This window comes from Phyllopteryx taeniolatus, chromosome 2, assembly GCF_024500385.1.
Source record: "Phyllopteryx taeniolatus isolate TA_2022b chromosome 2, UOR_Ptae_1.2, whole genome shotgun sequence".
Taxonomy (NCBI): Eukaryota; Metazoa; Chordata; class Actinopteri; order Syngnathiformes; family Syngnathidae; genus Phyllopteryx; species Phyllopteryx taeniolatus.
In genome coordinates this window covers 32,952,258-32,973,487 of record NC_084503.1, presented here as the reverse complement: position 1 = coordinate 32,973,487, position 21,230 = coordinate 32,952,258, and the positions used below count along the sequence as shown (strand labels likewise).

Sequence of the window (21,230 nt, the reverse complement as noted above, 5' to 3'; positions counted from 1 at the left end):
CCTATATCGTTATGCAATGAGAGTATATGGGTCGAAGAAGGAAAAATAAAATCATGTAGCACATATATTTGCAACATCAATAAAGTGATTACTACACCTTAAATATCCGTCGTATCGAGACTCGTAAAGCAAAATGGATGAGAGGGACCCATGTGAGGGAAGCGTTGTCTCCTTGGCAACCGAGGAGGCTGCATATGTGAAGTCCATCTCTCATGGCAATAGTGGAGCACAGTAAATATTCATCTTTAATAATGAATCGAGATCCATCCATCCATTTTCTGAGCCGCTTCTCCTCACTAGGGTCGCGGGCGTGCTGGAGCCTATCCCAGCTGTCATCGGGCAGGAGGCGGGATACACCCTGAACTGGTTGCCAGCCAATCGCACGGCACATACAAACAAACAACCATTCGCACTCACAGTCACGCCTACGGGCAATTTCGAGTCTCCAATTAATGCATGTTTTTGGGATGTGGGAGGAAACCGGAGTGCCCGGAGAAAACCCACGCAGGCACAGGGAGAACATGCAAACTCCACACAGGCGGGGCCGGGGATTGAACCCGGGTCCTCAGAACTGTGAGGCTGACGCTCTAAGCAGTCGCCCACCGTGCCGCATGAATCTAGATATAATTGTTAAATTTAGTCGTATTTGTATTTGTAATTCATATTCTTATTCAAATGCAGGCTATTAAGCACACAAAAAAATTCCCGCTAATTCTTCTTGTTTTTAACGTATTGAATATGATACTATGACATTACCTAACATACGTCTATAGCCTGGCTTGACTAGACAGGAACAGTGGGAGCGATTAATACAGTTTATAAAGCGTTAAATTGAAATCTACAACATGAGACTAACCCACTAATGCTTGCTGTTCAATCTTATTTTATTGGGTTTTATCTATGCAGCACTATTCAGTCTCTTTTTGGCTACATTGTTATTTTCTGATAATAATCAGTCAGTCATGAATTACACCAACCAAGAGAACTGAAAACAAAGGGGTTTAGTTGGCTTCAGACATGCTTATAATCAAATAATAACAACATCATATTGAAAAAAAATAAAAAACCTTTTTATTTTTTGTTTTTGGTTTTTATGCCTTTAGGGTTATTAGAAATATATGCTTTGCAAGTTCATCAAATAACCAATCTGGAAAACAAATACTAATTAACTCAACACATAAATCTACCTCCTTATGTATACAGTATACATTATTCTATTTCAAGTATAATGCCATTATCATGTTGTCTTTTTTTTTGCTTACTGTCACAATATCAATGAAAAAAATACCAATGTGCTTGTGTTATTCTCAGGTCTGAGTAGATTCACTGTCATCTAGGTCGCAGTAATTAAAGGTTGAATCAGGTCGACTGGACTTTTCTTGTTAGTTGAATATGTTGTGGTTTTATCCTGTTTTCCAAAAACATTCAGAATCAGAATAATCTTTATTTGCCAAGTATGTCCAAAAAACACACAAGGAATTGGTCTCCGGTAGTTGGAGCCGCTCTAGTACGACAACAGACAGTCAATTGACAGAGAACACTTCTGAAACATAAAGACATTGACAAAAAACAGTCACTGAGCAATAAAGGGTTGCTAGTTATCTGGTAATGCCGGTACATTTATTTATTTTTTTTGACAATTGTGCAGAGTCCTCTAGCACTTAGAGCAGTTCGAATGACTAATATTGCAATAGTCCGGTGCAATGACCATTGTGCAAAGGGCGCCGAGACTTAGAGGAGTGTATGCAGTTAAAAGTGACAAGTAGTGCGATAATCTGGGACAATGTTGGTTGTGCAAATGTTGCAGATACTCCTCAATCAGTGTGCAAATGCAGCAGATGCTACTCTGGCATGAGTGGCCAGTATTGGTCAACAACAGATATGCAAATAGTGCAGCATGGCGAGACTACTACAGTGAGTGCACGAGTAATGTATAATTGGCCCCACAGAAATGTGACAACGAACTCAAGTAAAAAAAAAAAATAATAATAATTGCCAGGATGTTGTAATGTAATTGTAGGTTAGGTGTTTAAGAAGTTGATTGCAAGAGGGAAGAAGCTGTTGGAATGTCTGCTAGTTGTAGTTTGCATTGATCGGTAGCGCCTACCTGAGGGAAGGAGCTGGAAGAGCTGGTGACCGGGGTGCGGAGGGTCCGAGAGGATTTTGCACGTTCTTGTCTTAGTTCTGGCAGCGTGCAAGTCCTCAAGGGTGGGTAGGGGGGTAGCGACAATCCTTTCAGCAGTTTTGATTGTCCGTTGCAGTCGGAGTTTGTCCTTTTTTGTAGCAGCACCAAACCAGACTGTGATGGAAGAACACAGGACTTATTTAATGACCGCTGTGCAGAACTGCCTCAGCAGCTCCGGTGGCAGGCCGTGCTTTCTCAGAAGCCGCAGGAAGTACATCCTCTGCTGGGCCTTTTTGAGGACGGAGTTGATGTTGGTCGCCCACTTCAGGTCCTGAGAGACTGTAATTCCCAGGAACCTGAAGGTCTCGGCGGTTGACCCAAGGCAGCTGGACAACGTGAGGGGCAGCTGTGGCGAAGTCCACGATCATCTCTACAGTCTTGAGCGTGTTCAGCTCCAGGTTGTGTCGGCCGCACCACAGCTCCAGCCGCTCCGCTTCCTGTCGATATGCAGACTCGTCACCGTCCTTGATGAGGCCGATGACAGTGGTGTCATCTGCAAACTTTAGGAGTTTGACAGTCAGGTGCGCTGAGGTGCAGTCGTTCGTGTAGAGAGAAAAGAGCAGCGGAGAGAGTCATTCAAAAATGACTTAAGCAATTATGCTGTTAGGCTAAATGTATCATCAACATCCTTTTTTCTGCTCTTGCAGTTCAATTGATTAATTTACTTTTTTTATTGAAATAATCTCTATTATGTATAAATCCTTAATTCTAAAGGCTTTAATGTTTTTAAAGACAGTCTTTACACCATGTGACTTGTTTAGTCTGTCCTTCCCTGTCTTTTGGTAAAATTCAAAATGTCTCCAACCATTGTTAGAAAGTTTGGCATGTCCTTAACTTTTAACTTGGGCTCATATGCATCGAATGACATCAGTTAAATAAAGTAATGTCATGATGTCATCATTATGGTCTGCCACTGCATCGATGTAAAGTATTGATCATCATTTTGGGCCTCGTGGCATCTTAAAGCAGACAAGCCCAATTTGAAAGTCTAGTTCAGTGGAACAATTTATTGTTACGCGACTCATGACGACAGCATTATGGGTTCAGCTCATGTGCCAAGTTTGTCTTGTAATTAAGGGGGACCAGCAGCAGACTGAGGGGCAACCAATCTCAACACGGTCCTTAATGAGGTGGAATAAAAGATTCTCTAATTCATGTAGTGACTCAATCACTTGTTGTAGGAAGAGTGAATAATATTAATGAGTCTGTGACATCCGATCTTTGAGCTAAACTGAGTGCGGTAGAATTCAAATGAGTAATATTTGATGGTCACCTTAAGATGTGAGGAAAACACCAGTGGCTAAGTGAGTATGCACTATAATTTCTCCTAAATGTCAGGTACAATACTAATGACCCTCAATTGGTATTTCCCGAAAGATATTCAAATATGCTGTGATGAATTATTAATACCACACACAGGAACACGCACACCCAAAACACATAATACTTGACATTTTGACTCTTGTTGAATTAATCAAGTTGTTCCTTTTAGCGTCATAAATTTAAAACGCCATTTTTGAAACCTTTCAAAGCAACGCCCCAAGATATCCGAGGACTTTTAGATGTTGAACATATATACACACACACACACACACAAAGTATGGTGAGTGCCTTGAATGTGGTGCAGGCCATATGAGGTGAGCATAAACTAGATTTTCGCTCCAGCCCTTCCTGTCACACTTTTCCTCTCCCTTCTTAAAACTTTATGTATCAGGGGCCGCAGGGCGAATCCCATTTCTCTCTCCAACCGTTTCATTCCTCCATCAGCCTCTCTCTCGCTCTGCGTTTTCCCCTCTTCACACTGCCTTGGGTACTGCCGTCCCACGTTGTCATCCTATTCTGTCGCTCCTTCCCGCTGTCGGTGGTGAGCGCTTTTTGTGTTCCAATCAATAATAATGATTAAGCTGTCTGCTGTTGACAATGGAAATTACCTGAATAAATTGGTTGTTGTTTTATTCCGGTTTTGATATAGCAAAGGATGGCTCTACTGTATAAAGGCTCTTTTGGCTTTGCTGACTTCCAATGTGATGACATATATCTTATTTCTTTTTACTGTCTGTCCATTCATCTATTTTTAGAAATGTTTGTCTTCATTAGGGTCCTGGGTGAGCTATAGCCTACCTTCGCTAACTTTGTGCGAGAGGAGGGGTACACCCTGGACTGGTTAGGAGTCAGGCAGGGAACAAATAGACAACCATTTCACTCGCATTCACACCTACGACAATTTAAAGTCTTCAAATGCATGTTTTTGGAATGTAGGAGAAACCAGAACAAACCAACTCAAGTAGGGGGAGAAGAAAAAACAATTGCCTCCAGTGGAGACATACCAATAAAGGGGAGGAGTCATTCCACTCCAACTAAACAATCTGTAACATTTAATATTTTCTTTATTTATGTCGACACACATTCTGGGCTTGTGTGGACATGGGTTGTTTCATGTGTTCAGTCAATTTAAACATTGTGTGTACAGTAATGTATGAAAATGGCAATAGACTGAAAAAAAGGGCCATCACGGTGGATTGTTGTTGCCATATCTGTCTCACAGTTCTGTGGTTCAGGGTTTGGATCTCGGTCTGGTCTTTGTGTGTGGAGTTTGCACTGAATGGTTTATGCACTTCTAATGTTACCAGGCTTTCACTGTAGCGTTGATTGACCAAAGGTGTTTCTAATTCGGCATGCGTGCATTGTTTTGGCAGATACTATACATGCACGTGTTGCATGAAGCTACATCAGATTTGTCCATTTACGAAGAGGCCTGATTCCGATCTGAGGAATGCTTTTTCTCTTCATACTGCCATGAACTGTATTTCATACTTCATACTGCCATGAACTGTATTTGAACATACAGAACATACAGGAGAAAGAAAAAAAAAAAGGTTTTGTGCAAAGTAGTGTAATGATTCCCAAACTGTGATTAAAAGTGTAATGGCATACTTGTATAATAATTACACATTTACATGATTTTCTTTTTCCCTCAAGTGGGATATTCCCTTGTGCCCCCTCCTCCCAAAAAGATCCAGTAGAAACATTTTCTCTGTGAAATGCATTTTTTTGCTCAAGTCTAACTAGTCAAATCTACAAGCGGTGATGAACGGGCCCTCGCACCCAATTCATGGTTAATTCTCAAAGTTTCATCAAACTTTGTCATCTTTCACCCACATTAATGAGTGCACTTAAAAAAAGCTTCACAATTTAACATTGCTCATCAGTGTAGGATACCTACTGTACTTCTGATTCTGATTGGGGCTGTCCCGAGCCAGAGGCCACGGAATTCGGCCAAAATGTCAAACCCAAGTTACTGACTTCCTGTTGAATTTCGTACATGGGTCCTTGGGATATTTTTTGTGTCCTGTTATGACAGATATGTCTCTTGAATTTTCTGTCAGTAGGGCGGGGGGTTTATTCTTTGTTTTTTCTCGCAAACTTTTCAACAGACTACATGCACTTACTTGAAAATTGGTGAGTTTTGGGGCATTTTGAGGCCCCTTAGTAAATTTGGGTGATCAAAGTAGAAAACACCGCGATAACAAGAGGGCCTACGGACTGCCTGTTACTCTGCCTCTAATCATAATAATCTTTGGAACTTTGCATATTAAAACATAACTTGACATACAAAAATTGTGTTTGTACGTGTCGGGGGGATGGGTGGGGGGGTTTGAGGCGACTTCATCTGGATGTTTTAGGAAGATTTGGGAAAGACGGTCTTGAGAGTGTGAAAGTGGAGATCACTGCTGGCAGAGAGCAGGACTCCATTGACTCACGGTAGCTGATTATCAAATGCCAAATGAAAGACTACGTATTGACCTTTCAGTACTCCTCTGCTACTCAAATTGTCCAACCTTTTAAGGATTAGTAATGTGATTCAACTGCAAGAACATAATTGATTCAACTATTGAATAATTGTTTCATATTAGATCACAAGAAGGACGCATGTTCTTTACTGTTAAATGAACACTTACCAAAGTTAAGTAAATGTTAGCATCGTTTTGTGCTAACGTTGGAACCTCACTCCATTTATGTTTTACCACCCTTTGTTGTGGGTATATACTTTACTGCAATATTTCCAAAATAGACGTGTTGTTGTTGTTGTTTTATCCCTGCAGGAGCCCATTTAAGCAGCAAATTAAATGGGCCTAAAAAAGTTATACTCTGCTGTTTGATAAAATTCCAGTTCACAATGCCTTTATTGCTTCGCGACAGCACAAAAACACCTCGATGATTGAATGTTGGATTTGTTTTCTACTTTCAGAAAATTGCATTTGTATCTTGTTGTTTTTTTAGCAAACCCAACAGTCCAGCCACTTTGCATGAATTACAATGAGAAGTTGAAAAAATAACAAGTCTCTGGAATCCTTCAAGTCAAAGCCCATACTGTAGTTGAACAAACCCTGGGGACGTGGCTGAGGAAGGAGACAACAGGGTTTTCGGAGGCTTTTCTTGCTCAGTGTGACAAGTACCCTGACATTAACATATAAACTCCGAAAAGTTGCCCTTTTAAGTTTCAGCCTGTGTTTGTGTGTGTGTGCGTGCGTGCGTGGTGTTGGTGTGTGTGTGTGTGTGTGTGTGGCTCGCTCGCTTGCTTGATCTTTGTGGAAAATCAAGTAAATGTTAAATGTCACTAGCGTTGATTTCAGGCAGTGTGCGTGACCCGTGTTAACCTGTTCTTGGATTGATCACAAGCGCCTCACCTGTGAAAATGTCATTTTCCGCCAAACTTTGACTACTGTACAGCGTTACTGTAGTGTAATAAAGACACAACATTTGAACATGTTCCTATTCAAATTGGGAACTCTTCTACACGCACACAAAAGATGTGTAAAACTATACAGTTGAACGTCTTAATGTCGCAGAGGTAGTACAATTAGGAATTTAAACAATGCGCCGCTAACATCAGATAAAACCCCAGATACGACCTGAGTGTACGCCGCAGGAACTATCAGTTTAGCAAGCATCAAAGGACTGCATGTTTACCTTTTTCTTTGTCTTGTTTGGATCACATATCCAGTGGTATCAAATTCATTTTTGTTGCGGGCCACATTGTAGTTACGGATTCCCTCAGAGGGCTGTTGTGGCTGTGAAACCATATAAATGTTTTATCGCGTCATCATTACAATATCGATTACAAATGCACAACAAAAGTTTTGAAATCAGAAGTCAGTGCCTTTGTCATTAAAGTGTTCTCATTAGTTTTACACCTTAATATTAAGAGTGGTTCATATATTTTATGCTTCAAAGACATTTAATCACTGTCTGTATGGTTAATTATAGAACAGTATTTTTTTTTCCCTATAGGAAAAAAATATTTTGATTGATTAGAGCTCTCTTCAAAACGTATGTTCTCCCAATCCTAGAATACGTGATACCATGAGATGCAAACTTTTTTGTCGTCATCCTCTTCGCAAATGTCAGAACAATTATCGTATGTATCTCTAAATCCTCACAAGAGTAGTGAGTGTTTTAAGCAAAAGTTGTCTGTGTCGGCCAACCGGCGTCACATGGATGTTTGTTTCATGTCGGGAGAGTCTCCGCAGAGAAGGCAAACTTTTTTCGTCCTGTGTGCCGCGTACTGACTGCACACGCCAGAGGCCTTTGAGGTGCTGCCACTCGTCTCTGCAGCTCCCCCTTGCTTTGTTGCTGCTGCCAACAAAAGTGAATGTCTTTGAGAGCATGCCTCTCTTCCTGTCCTTCCAAAGCCCGGCCAAACGCAACTGCTGTGGAAATATTCAAATTGTTTACTGCTGCTGAGATAAACATGATGTAATTTCATAAAATGAAAACCCCCATTTTATGAGCTTTTTTTGTTCTTAATTTTGTCTTTATTGCACCTTCAGGGGAGGCGTGTAACCAAAACAATGTTTTGTTGTTTTGTTTTTAGCTTGGCCTGCACATTTCAAAATTGCCTCGCATTGTCAGTCAGCAGATCTGCGGCGATGGCTTGTTATTGTTCCAGCAAAGCGCCATCTGTCTCACGCCTGCAAGCGTGCCAATCAGCGTCCTGTCTGAAATTGACTTCGGTAGAAGTGCTGGCCTTGATGCCGGTTGTTTATTGAGGCCAATAACTTCATCATACAGATGGAATCGCTGGAGATGCACATGCGAGGGTGGCCCTACTCGCTCCAGTGTGGACTACCCACAGGTCATCTGTGTCTCGTGCGGAGTTTGCTACCTGGCTAGTTCTTATTTATTTCTTTATGTATCCCATGTCACAGTCTCCTGCAGCCTCGTCCCTCGAGGCCGTGTCCTCTCTCGGGAGCGGACTGCACATCAATGGCAGCGTTAAAGGTTCTAAAGCTCGACAAAGCGACACATTCGCAGCTCCGGCTCAAAGCTTTACCTTAGCCGCGTTGATCTCGGAGTCGTGCACACACACACAGTCGACTTCCTCATGTTCTCCGACAAGGGCTTAAAAGTGAGCATATTTTACACGCATGTCGTCCACTTTCACAAAGCAGGGTGTGTAATTACTGGTGAATGTCAGCCTTCTATATCAGGCACATTAAGGATCGCAGCAACCTTCTGTGACCCATAACCCAATTTTGACATCTATTTACAGTACAAGCTGTACAACGTGACTATTTAGTCACTGTCTCTTGAACAAGAAGACATTATACATGTGATTACTGGCGCAAGGCATTGCTAATCATCTCTTAACCCGCCTATATTTTGTTACGAAACCTCATTTTCTTCCCTGTTCTCATTATTATGCCAAAAAAGGAGAAAATAGAGAAATCTCCAAAGTGGATCACAATCCATTCTAGATTGCTGGTTGACTTGGAACAAATTTCCCTATACAACAGTTGCTATCAGAAAACCCTTATCTAGGCTATACTTTAAATAACAATCCTAACTGTCACGGAACTGTAAAAATTCAGGAAAAACTACTATTAACACTACTCACCTTTTGAAGATGCCCGACAGACACTTAATGAAGAGCCTAGTGGTGTTTTATAAGTACAGTATGTCATGTATTATGTGTATTTACATTAGCAAATGCTTGCTAAAATTATCGTGGGTATGTAATAATTATTTCCTTCATTGTATTGCTCAGGTTGTACTGAACAACCAGACAATATCCTACATCGCAAGTTTAATTTCCACTCCAATGATTCTCATACTGTGGTCTGTGTTCTGTGGTCACATCGTGCAAAAACCCCACTGAAAAGCCAAAGTAAAAGCAAAACACACTTGATGGGCTATTCCAATATATGATTGCTGAACGTTTTTGAGATTGAGATGTTCTTGGGTGAATTTGCACATAATGATGGATGAAATTTTGAGGCATAATGGTAGAATTCCAAAATGTAAAACTTTTGGGAAGTTTGACTTTAGAGGTTATCTTAAGGATTCAGCAAAAAAAAGATTGCTCAAAAGGTTCAACACTATATTTTGTTGGGTTTTTTTCAGCCACATTTTTTTTCCCATCAAAACTAATAAGTGCTCTCATAGCAACGGCTGTAAAAACATTCCGCAAACATGACATCCATCCACTTCTATAGCGCTTCTAGTCTTGTGGGTCACGGAGAAGATGGAATCTCTCCAAGCTGACCTTGGGCAAGAGGTGGGGTACATGCTGGTCTAAAATAAGGACTCTAATTTAAGTCAATTTTTCTTCTCTGAGGAACAGTCTAATACCTGAATTTAAAGAGTCACTTTGCTCACAAAGTGACAAAGACCCCCAGACAAGGCAGCATGAATTATGTTACAATATGCTGTCCCATTTGCTTTTCTGCAATTTGCTTCGCATCTTGTTCACGTTTTGTACTGGCTCAAGGAGACTGTGCTTGTTTGTCAAGGTCACTTGTTAATCTCTGGATTTCCATCACCCAATTATTTTTGCAGTCTTTAATTATGCAACAAGCTTCACGTTGACTTGTGTCTTGCAAACATGCAAGTGCACTGAAGCATGCAACCATCTTGTAATAATGACATACGTTTACATAGCAGATGAAGGTCCTTCATAGATAATGCAACAATAAATTAGCATTGACCAATATTTTCAAATGAACCTGTAGAGAGACTTATACAGTACCTTTTTATGATACAACATCCCACTCTCAAAAGCCTGTTCTCAACATACTGTAATTTAGTAGGATTTCATACAAAGATCACACACTGTGATTACAAAATTACAATGTTTTTTGAGCCACTTGATCATTTTCTATTTTTGGTTTTAGCCATGACAAGTAAGGTTTCAATCTGGTTTTTTTTCATTTTCTTTTTGTTAATATATTGTATGTGTAACTACTTGGCTACACTTTTTTACGTATTTTGTCGATTTCATTTTGTGATGGGTAAGTATTCTTTTAGAATCTTTCCTTCGAATTTTTGTTTAGACATGTTTATATCAGAAAAAGTTTTTGTTACCGGTAAAAAAAATTTTGCGGAATGATGTTCTTGCGCTCTTTTTTTTTTCTTGACATTCTATATATAAACAGCATTTATTTTTCCAGCTAATCTTCATTTGTTTTATTAAACCAAGTGATGATAACCACTGTTTAATCTGACTATTATTATGGCAATGATATTTGATACAAGTGTATTTTTGTATGCAATTATTTTATTTCTTTGATACTTGTATGTTTAATGCATTTTTATAAATTTCCACATCTTCAATTACATACTCTAGATAACCACTATACCGTGATATTATCATTGGAAAAAAAATATTCCAATAATATTGCACAGCGAATTACTGAGGAATCCCGACCCACACTATGTCATTGTGGGCGAAGCTGGGTTTTAAGTGCTTTGCTCATGAGTTACTTGCCGTAAGAATGTAAACCAACACAACTTAGTGTCTCACAAAGCCACAAATCACACTTATGACATGCCTTTATGCCACTATTATACCTCAGACAAGATAAATTGTCATGTTTTACACAGGTAAACTTTTGGCAATATGCGCTATAGTTGTGCCATTACTGTTATTTTGCTCCAGCAAAGTAGTTTCCTTGTTTGTTTGCGCTCCCCCGGTATATTCCAGGCAGAATATGCTCCGCTTTTGATTAGCTGGGTGCGATGGGCTTTTGGAGCTTCGGCACGCCACAGTAATTAGACTGTCAGTCAAAACCAGATGGCTGCTGCCTGAAATAGGAAAGTCGCCTGAAAGTTTGTAAACAAGTCTCTTCTTTGTATTTATTTATTTATTTATTTTGTGTGGTTGCACAAAAGATGGACGCTCTCCCACATTGGAGTATTATTAGACAGATTTTTGATCTGATTCCCAACTTCTCAATGACCAGAATTGATAGTGAGCCCAAATGTCCCTGTTATAGCAATTTTTTGCAAACTTAACCTACATAAACATTGATTAATATGCTTTATTTTTTTCCCCTTTTTTCAAACAAAATGCCAATTTATGAATTACTCACAACCCTTTGTCTCATTTTGTCTTTTCCAGATTGTTTTTGAAGGAATCCGGGGGCCGAGCTTCGAGGGCGACATTGCTATCGACGACGTGTCCATCACCATGGGCAAATGCAAGCAGAAGAACACTGTTGCCAGCGCAGGTAAGACAGGTAAGATAGATTGGGGATTGGTTTTCCGGGCAGAGGTGAACATTAATTACATGGGAAAACATGTAGGAGCATTTTGTCACCGTTTGATGTAAAACGTGTATGTCCAAAAGGTGGAGAAAAAGCGATTTCACATGAAACAAAACTAATGTATACATTTTCACAGGCATTAGTCTATAAATTACTTACTGTTTTAAGCAGACTTACTGGTATTTCCAGTTTAAAAAAAAAAAAAGTCCTGATTGAAGGCTTCCAAAGAATAACAGGTGATTAAGAGCCACAGTTCTCTTTGTAGCAACAAAGTTTAGAACGTCATCAAATATTTGTGAAATAACCTAAATGAATTATGTAATGCTAATTTAGACACCTGATTTCTCAATCAACTTAGTTTTATCATCATGAATAAATGCAAGTGGCTTATCGTGGGGGGCTCGTTCCTAATGTGGTATGAGGACAGTGGAACCTCAATAAAACGGACCGCGATAAAACGGACCGTCGGGTGAAACGGGCTGTCGGGAGTGAACAATGTGTCCAAAAATAGTTTCCATTTGTCACTTCAACTGCCGTTGACAAACTCTGTTAGTTCCAGAATTGGCCGCTGTTGTTTACTGGCGCTGCGGCGTAATACAGGCAGAGAATGGGACTGACATATTTCTGGGTCACAGATATGCAATATGACTCGATCCAATTCCAAAAGACGTGCCTCCCAAGGATACGTGGGCACCATGTTGAATGTGGAGCATTGACGTGGCGGCCATTGTCTATTGTGTGTAGAACGGACGCAGAGAGAGAGAGAAAGAGAGAGAGAGAGGCATGGCGGCTGTGTTAACTGAGGAATACAAAACACAAGTCTCTGGAGTCTGAAACATGCAATTTTTGGTACAGTAACAGTTTTTTTGTTTTTTGGTCAAGCTGTTCGCCTTCGGCAACAGATTTGGAACTAGGAAGCACGCGAATTCCTCGCAGCTTATGAAAGCGACTCGCCTATGATGAGTACTGTACGTCAACAATGTCACCATGAGCAAGCACACTGACGTGGCAAGTTTGGATAAAATGTGAAACTTTCAAACATTTTCAAGCTGTTTTGTAATATTTATTTACATTAACTTTGTGCTGTACCAGGTGTTTTAGGTCACACAAAAAAACTGCAACACAATAATTTTGTACTGTACAGTAATATGACCTATATATATGACCTAAAAAAAGTGCTTCAATGTAACGGATAATCGGCTTTATCGGACGAGCCCCCTCCCCCAGTTAGTCCGTTCGATCGAGATTCCACTGTAAATTAGGTTAGGGTTTAAGTACATTACTATCCATTGAATGGTTAAATTTAACAAACCGGAAAGTGTCAAAAGATATTGTGTTAGGAGTTTATATGTTCTGCCCATGGGTACGTGTTTTTTTTCCTCTTTATTTTCCTGTGTAACTACTTGAGGCAACCAAAATATTAGACAGCTCTTATGATGATGACACGATTGCGGTGAAATTCTCTACACTGTTTTTTTTTCACATTCCCATTCTGCCACAAATATAAGTATATTTTCATCCTCTAACTTTCTACGCCCACGCTCTCACTTTCTGTTTTCAATCACTCTACTTTATTATCAGTACACCTCTGCAGAGCGACATCTTTAAGGGCTCTTCTGGACACGAGTGGAGAAGTGTTCATCCTGGTACAAACAAAATGAAGGAGTGACAGAAAGAGAGTGCAGTTTGGTGCTATGCTTGCGCTTTGTGTTTGTGTGCAAGGACATGCAAGAGCCAAAGTAGTAAAAGAAGAAAGAATATGAGCTGAAGCAGGAGTCAAACCATATTAAGAACTGAAAACACACACACACACGTCCTTAATTCTCATGCTCACCGAATTGTAGTGCAGTAATAGCACAAAAGAGGGCAACTTTATTAAGTATACCTGTACAATCTAATGACATCCAATACAAGTTCTCTATCCCAAAAAATATGATATATATATATATATATATGTACAGTGGAACCTCTAAAGTCAAAATTGCTCTCTAACTGTTACAATTCAGAACATGAACCAAACTTTGCCAAAAAAAAAAAGATAAAATAATCTAGCAAGGATCAAAGGATTTACTTTGGATATGTTAGCTTTTTCTTTGGCTAGCTGTGGCTTTTTTTGTGGCATTTGTTCAAAAATAAGGTACAGCCTCAACAAATGGTGTTAAAGATAAGAATGTGAAACATGGAAAGTTATGGGACAAAAGACTACAGTATCACTATAAGGTCACTTGTAATAAAAAATCTTTAATAAAATATTTTAATTTTTTTTTTAACTATCACTAACAGGTAAGTTCTTTTTAGACTTACACAAATGAAGAATGTAAAGAGTTAACTGTTAAAATGTCACTTAAAAATGTCCAAGATTTGATAATACAATTTTATACTTATAGAAAAAATAATTTTGGAACTGCAAACAAATCGGAAGTTGACCAAAAGACCTTCGACATGCCAAAACGACTTTCAGCGGGTATGATGCAGTGGAGTGCAAACTGCAAACTACAATCACTAGGAAATAAATACTTGAGGTACCTGAGTTATTATTATTATTATTATTATTAAGACAGGCGGCAATGGACGACTGGTTAGCACATCTGCCCCACAGTTCTAAGGACTCGCCTGTGTGGCGTTTGTATGTTCTCCCCGTGCCTGCGTGAGTTTTTTCCGGGTACTCCAGTTTCCTCCCACGTCCCAAAACATGCATGGTTGGTTCATTGATAACTCAAAATATTCCATTGGTGTGAATGTGAGTGTGGATTTTTATTTGTGCCCTGCGATTGGCTGGCGACCCCCCCTCTCGCCCAGAGTCAGCTGGGATAGGCTCCAGCACGCCCGCGACCATAGTGAGAATAAGCGGTTTGGGAAATGGATGGATGATAATAATAATAATAATAATAGCCGAACTATTGTTGTCCTTTATTAGTGATTAGATCTCTGTATGCTGCCAGCTGTAGAGAATCGAACTTAGTGTTGTCAAATGCAAGCAATCCCTCCCACACTGAAATGTGTAATGCAGTAGTTTACCACATAGTGTGGCACATTACAATAGGCCAAGATTGGCGATTCGCCGTAAATCCAACAAGTGTCTGCCAGTGTTGTTGAGTCATGCTTTATTTGTGGAGTAACAGACAAATGTAAAGGTTAGTCGTGACAATTTGTTATTTGGCTGCAAGGTCACTGTGACAGCATGTGAGAAAACACGTTCACAGCCAGCCTGGCACACAACACGAGGGCCCTTGAAAAATAACAAAACTGAGAAAATGTATTACTAACACGGCATTTATTTATTTATTTATTTTTACCTCCTCAAGCCAGCAGCTTGCCATGTGTGCGCATGTGCGCTCGCTCACTGGCCCGTGCGAGATGTGCCACATAGAGTATGTGTGCGTAAAGACACTGGCGGATGCTTTGAATAATGGATGAAGGTTTAAACAGGAAGGGGAAAGCGCTTGCACGTTTCAGAGTTGTGTGAGGGTGTCCTGCAGGTTGTGTGCGGGCCGGAACACTCCGTGCAGGCAGATGGGTAATTATCAGGCAGGCGGTGGAAGACACAAATGCTTCTGTCTGCCAGCATGCAGTTGGTGAGCTAAACACAAGGATTGGCAAAGCATTCCGCTTAATTGATGCTTTACAGGCATTCAAAATAACAATAACTTTTAATTGATCTTTAAAACTTACGGAACATTGTGTCTGTCTAATGAAGGAATCAAAACATTTGGTCGCTGTCTGATGAAAAACATGTACGTCCACTTACATACCTTAATATAATACATGCAATGCAACACTTCAATTGTGATCTGCATGCGTTATCATGATTAAAGTTGTTCTTTAATGAAACGAAATAATAATAACCAGCAGGTCAAGCACAACGCATGATTGCAAACTGCAGTTCATCAGACCCACTCAGACCCGTTGGAGTTCTCTTTTCCTCGCTGTAAGAAGGGTGCCGTGCTATCAAAAGGAGTAAGGAGAAAAGCAATCCTCAATGTATGCACAGCACTGAAGATAAAGATGTAGGTTGGCAGAACTCACATTATTTTTGAGTAAGAAAACAGATGTCAGTATGAATTGGGGGGATGGGTATGTGAATCCACCTGTCAAAGTTCAATATAAAGAAGTTTCATATAATTGAATAATTAGTCATCTCTGCCTGGCGAGCATATTGTCCTGTTTCTCGCGTTAAGTTCATTTCAGACAAGTTCACGTGGCTAAATTTACCTTAGTTTATGTTATTACATAATGTGTACTTGCTCTTACTGGAATAATTATTTGGAGGACTACTTTTTACTTTGACTTGAGTCATATTATTCTAAAGTAAGAGTACTCTTTATTGAGTCCAATTCTTTGGCTACTCTGCTCACCTCTGGTTGAGCCGATAACATATGGAGGGCGTAAACCACTGATAAACGCTCACAAAAAGAAACATTCATGCTAACGTTAGCTTACCCTGCTGCTGTCACTCCATAGTCTCCACCTTGCTGCAGCGGTCTGCTTTCATGCTGCACTCAGTCAATAATCCGGTCTCATTTATGAAGAAGTAAGTACAGGAGACCGTCATCCATCGGGATTCTAGTTTGTTAGCATATCGCAACTGATGCGTTCAATTCAACATGGTTTTTGTAGTTTCCAAATGTACCATTTTTATAGTAGAAAATCAATACCTGGCAGTGTGCAGTGGAAAAGTGGCAATGGTTAAGCGTTCTCTTTACATATGCAGTCACTAGCAACACAATTCTATTCATAAAGACTAAGTGACGTCACCCCCCTTAAATGTACATATGAACTAATTCGACGGCTCTTTTCTCTCTTTGGTAGTTCTGATCGGTGGCTCACCGGCGCTCCCATTGGCCAGAGGACTGACCGTTGTCCTCTCCTGCGTTACTGCCCTGCTCTGCAGATGATAAGCGACCGACCGCAGCGCCACCTTCTGTCCGTGTTGACAGACACGGCCCTGATTCGCGCTCTTACTTCTTCTCTCAAGCCGAGTCTCGAACTTCTATCGCCACTCGCCTGTGACCTCCCTGCATCCATGATCCATGCGAACATACTTTTGACTTTATTTTAACGCTTTGCTCCAGTGACATATTATAACAAACATATTCTTATCATGTATTTAAGCTAAACATCTCCTCTATTGGTCCATTCAATTTCCTAATATCCATATCAAGTGTGTCCCCCCGCCCCCGCTTTCTTCATTAGCCTAGGTCTACATGTATGACCATTCCACCTCCACACCCTCTTTCTCCCTTCCCCCGAGACACACCAAAGTGTCGGACACTCTACCAAAGATGACCTGAGGGAATAGAATGAGGGATTCCAGAGAGCTGGCAAACGAGACCGATAATGTGGGTGAATCCTTCCTTTAGCTGACCTTCGCCACCAGCCGAGCCGCTGAGCGACAAGGAGACAGTTTAAACAAGTGAAGATTGAATGAATGAACTGGAAAGACAGAAAGGGAGGAGGAGGAGGAAGAGGACACTCTCTGCTTGCTACAAAGAAAGCAGTGTGGATTATACGTGTACATTTATCACTATATATTATATAAGCAAAGTTTAAATATAACTGTACGCGGGGGACGCTGAAGGACTCTGTGAACTGAAATTAAAGAAGCACAACATTTATACGACCTCTGTTGTTCCCTTGGTTTTATTGAACTTATGTGACGTTGCAATTTGTCCGAGCAATTCCCTGATTTTTGATATTTTTAGATTTGTTTATCCCGCTTTGGGCAATAGTCGATGTGAGTGTTGCGACACAAGTATGAGGCGATATCGTGACTGACTCTGTGTGTGGGTGGTATGGAAAGCCAAAAAATGCACCAGGTCCTTGAATGTCCCGTATCGAGAAGATGGAGACGCTAATGTGTATGTAGCTGCCGTGCAGAGCAAATTACATGTGCAATTCACCTTTCCGCTAAGCCACACCCCTGAAACGTAGACTGGACAATTTCTTAATTCATTTGTAAACTATCTTTTTTTTTTTTTTCCCCGCTTTTGAAAGATGAATATGATTTAACAATGTGCACGGGCTGCGATTGGCTGCCGACCGGTCCAGGGTGTGCCACCTCTTGCCCGAAGTCAGCTGGGATAGGCTCCAACTCACTCACGACCCAAATAGAGACATGGGGAGCCCGCACAAGTGATATTCAGACTCTGGAGAAAGCTATGCTGCCGTGCACATCGTCAATTCAATCCCTTAAAAATCTGTACTTTAACTGATCCAAAGTCGGCAAGGTATTTGTATTATCCATAGAATCGTGGTACGTGGTTGTTAGCGCAGCAACTAAATTGCTAATGTTACGCTGATAACGTGAGGCCTTAGCCAGCTACGCTAACAAAGCTAGCTACATACTCCTGTTTGCAATGTTTGTATTAGTCCTTTTGGATAACTGTATAAGTAAATAGAGCATTAGCCAGCTTTAGTGGAATGGTGTTTCTCCTTAATATCGTTGTCCTTCGTCGGTCATTAGGCGATGCAGTGGTTCACTATTTTTGGGATAATTTCCTTGTTTTGCATTGATAGGGTCTATGTTACCCAGTGGCGTCGCTAGGCCTATTATAGGGGAGGCTTTAGCTTTATTTTCCTATTCCCCCTCAAACCGATCTTACCTCAACAAATATTGGTCTCCTCAAAATCCCCACATACACCCCCACCCCATTGACGATTATGTTTTGGGGTAAATAATATTCCATCCGCACCCCCAACTTCCCATCGATAACTACGTTTTGGGGCAAATAGTTTAATTACTTTCCATCAGCACACCCACCCCCAACAAAAACATTTGGGCGGGGGGGGGGCGGGGGTCTAAGCCACCCCGAATGTCAAAATGTAGCGACGCCCCTGATGTAACCTTCAAAGGCATTCTGGATAATACTTTAGATAAGGGAGGGTCCGTGTTGATTCCAAAAGCTTGAAAGAATTGACAAGGGTAGTTCAGGGGGCGAGTCTTGACGAAAGGTGAATTAGGGAGGAAATCTGCCGACATTGTTTAACGCTGAATGTCTATGTCTTGTACACAGTCACATAAATATCCACACTGTGCAATGAAAAGCATGTATGGCCACATATTTGATGATTTTTATCGATGAAAAAAAGTTTAATACTCTTGAAGAATCACATTTGGATTTACATGATTTGCATTGCATAGTACGGATAGGATTGTTAAAGTCAAGCAATACTCATCTATAGCGCTATAACCCATAGTTTATGATTACATTTCTGATAGCATTTCATCTTGCTCAAATGGCATCATTAAGTTTTAATATATAATTATGTGTTTATTCATACAGGCCTATACTGTGAATACACCTGTAGCCTGTTTAATCATTCATTAAAGTACAGTACCGCAATGATAATTCTCTGATTCCGGTGTGTTTTCCAGTGTTCTCTGTATTTTGTCTGTCACCTCACATTTGTATTGCTTCTTCTTTTTCTTTTTTTTTTTTTTGGTGTTAATCTCATTTTGCCTCGGCCACATGCCATTGCTAAAGTGTACATTATAGAGTGTGTCAATGTCACTTTTTGTTTCCACGCCTGTCGATCACGCTGGACAAAACGCTACAGATGGATGAATTAAATTGAGCAAAGCAAGCGGACCTGAGGTTTCAAACGTGTGCCTTGTTTGTGTCTTTTTTGTCTCATGCTGATGAGACGATTTTATTTCCTCAATGTATTAGCTCATAGTCTTTTTTCAAACTTGTATGCAGAACCTTTGTGCACATTTTGATTCAAACTGACAACCCTTAACTAAGAATAATTTTCAGGTACAACACATTAAAAAAGAACATTTACCAACTAAGTAGTATTACGTTAGGTAATATTTGTGAACATTACAAGGCTGAAAGGCTGTACGAAGGAACAATTTTATTGGTTTATTTCCTTCACTTTTTAGAACATTTCTGTTTGGATATGAACCAAGCTTCAAGTATTTATTGCATGAACACCACCTGGTTGCTAATCTACATTGTGTTTATCAAAGAAACATAAGGCTTTGTTTCATAATATACCAGCTGCGAATCTGCCTGATTTCCTAAAATTGCCCCCTCCAATCTAACAGACACTTCACCCCATTTAATCGCCAGGTGTGCCATCCAGTTGAGCAAAACAGACTATACCTTTATCGTGACTGATACCACTATATGTGATGGTAGAGCTTTACCACAATACACGACGCCTGCAGTGTACACGTGGCATCGGTGAAACTGATGTTTACGGTGGAATGTAAAGAGAAAGGGCAGAGCGTTCTGCAACAAAATCTGCTCGGGGAAAAAAAAACAAAGAATGAAAGAAGACAGATAATACAATACAAAGTAACACAGATGACACAAGTTATAACTCAATAGAGAATGTAATATTAGATGGATTATGATACGCATAGGTAGAGTACATGGAAAATGTCATTGAACAGTTTTTTTTGTAGGGAAATTACTCAATACGGTTATAAAATCCCAAATCAACACACAATCTCCCCCAATAGATGCCTGGCACTCTTTTAACTCTTTCAAGCACTATTACAAATGTGTTTCTGGAACATTATGACTTTTCGTTTCAAAATTATGACTTTATTCTCATAAATTTACGAGTATTTATATATATAATGGCCGGCACGGTGGACGACTGGTTAGAGCGTTGTTCTCCCCGTGCCTGCGTGGGTTTTCTCCCACATCCCCAAAACATGCATGAATTGGTGACTCTAAATTGCCCGTAGGTGTGAATGTGAGTGCGGATGGTTGTTTGTTTGTATGTGCCCTGCGATTGGCTGGCAACCAGTTCAGGGTGTACCCCGCCTCCTGCCCGATGACAGCTGGGATAGGCTCCAGCACGCCCGCGACCCTAGTGAGGAGAAGCGGCTCAGAAAATGGATGGATACTCTCAAGTGACTTTAATATTGATGTATTACGATTTGATTCTCTCTATTTTTTTGTAAAATTGCAGCTTTATTCTTGTAACAGTCCCAACTTGTAAATAATTTATTCACATACTGTATGATTTTTTTACATTTTAAATATAATATTACAATTTCTTTTAAAATAATATTACAACATTATTACCGCAACATTACTTATTGTCTGTATTTTTACATGTTTTCTTTCAGTTGTGCCCCTTATATACATTTGTATGTCAGACACAAGATTGATTTTGAATGAATTCTAATCCAAGACTCTTCAAGTCTCTGCATCCAAATAATTTGTATCCTTCTTTGTCTCATTTTATTTCAACCAAACCTCAGTTTCTAATCACTGTGAAATTAAAATTCAGATACATGACATGATTCGATGTCTTAATTGATTATTTTATATCATCTAGTACTTCAAAGTCCTTGTAGTCTGTCTTCTTTAGATCATCTTTTTGTCTCTGTGGATGTGACGAATTGAACGTGTTGGATGAAACGTGACGATTTTCTCAGAAGCCAATAAATTACCCACATGTACTTACAAAGAACAAAAAAATCTGCACTTGTTTGTTAATGAGTTTTAATTCCAAAGCTGCCTGCTCGTGCGAGGCTA

At 40.1% G+C, this 21,230-nt stretch overlaps 1 protein-coding gene across 5 annotated transcripts in view; it reads left to right on the top strand.

The window, feature by feature from the left end:
• The window catches only part of LOC133474272 (MAM domain-containing glycosylphosphatidylinositol anchor protein 1), a 271,446-nt gene extending 252,109 nt beyond the window's left edge, over positions 1-19,337 (top strand). For 3 of the 5 annotated variants that reach the window (XM_061765794.1, XM_061765796.1, XM_061765797.1), the window contains 2 exons: positions 11,586-11,703; positions 16,540-19,337. In XM_061765794.1, coding sequence (XP_061621778.1) covers positions 11,586-11,703; positions 16,540-16,625 — 204 coding nt within the window. In that variant the 3' untranslated portion in view covers positions 16,626-19,337. The remainder of the gene's footprint in view (positions 1-11,585; positions 11,704-16,539) is intronic. The other 2 variants (XM_061765795.1, XM_061765798.1) reach the window with 2 other exon arrangements.
• The last annotated feature ends 1,893 nt before the right edge of the window (positions 19,338-21,230 follow it).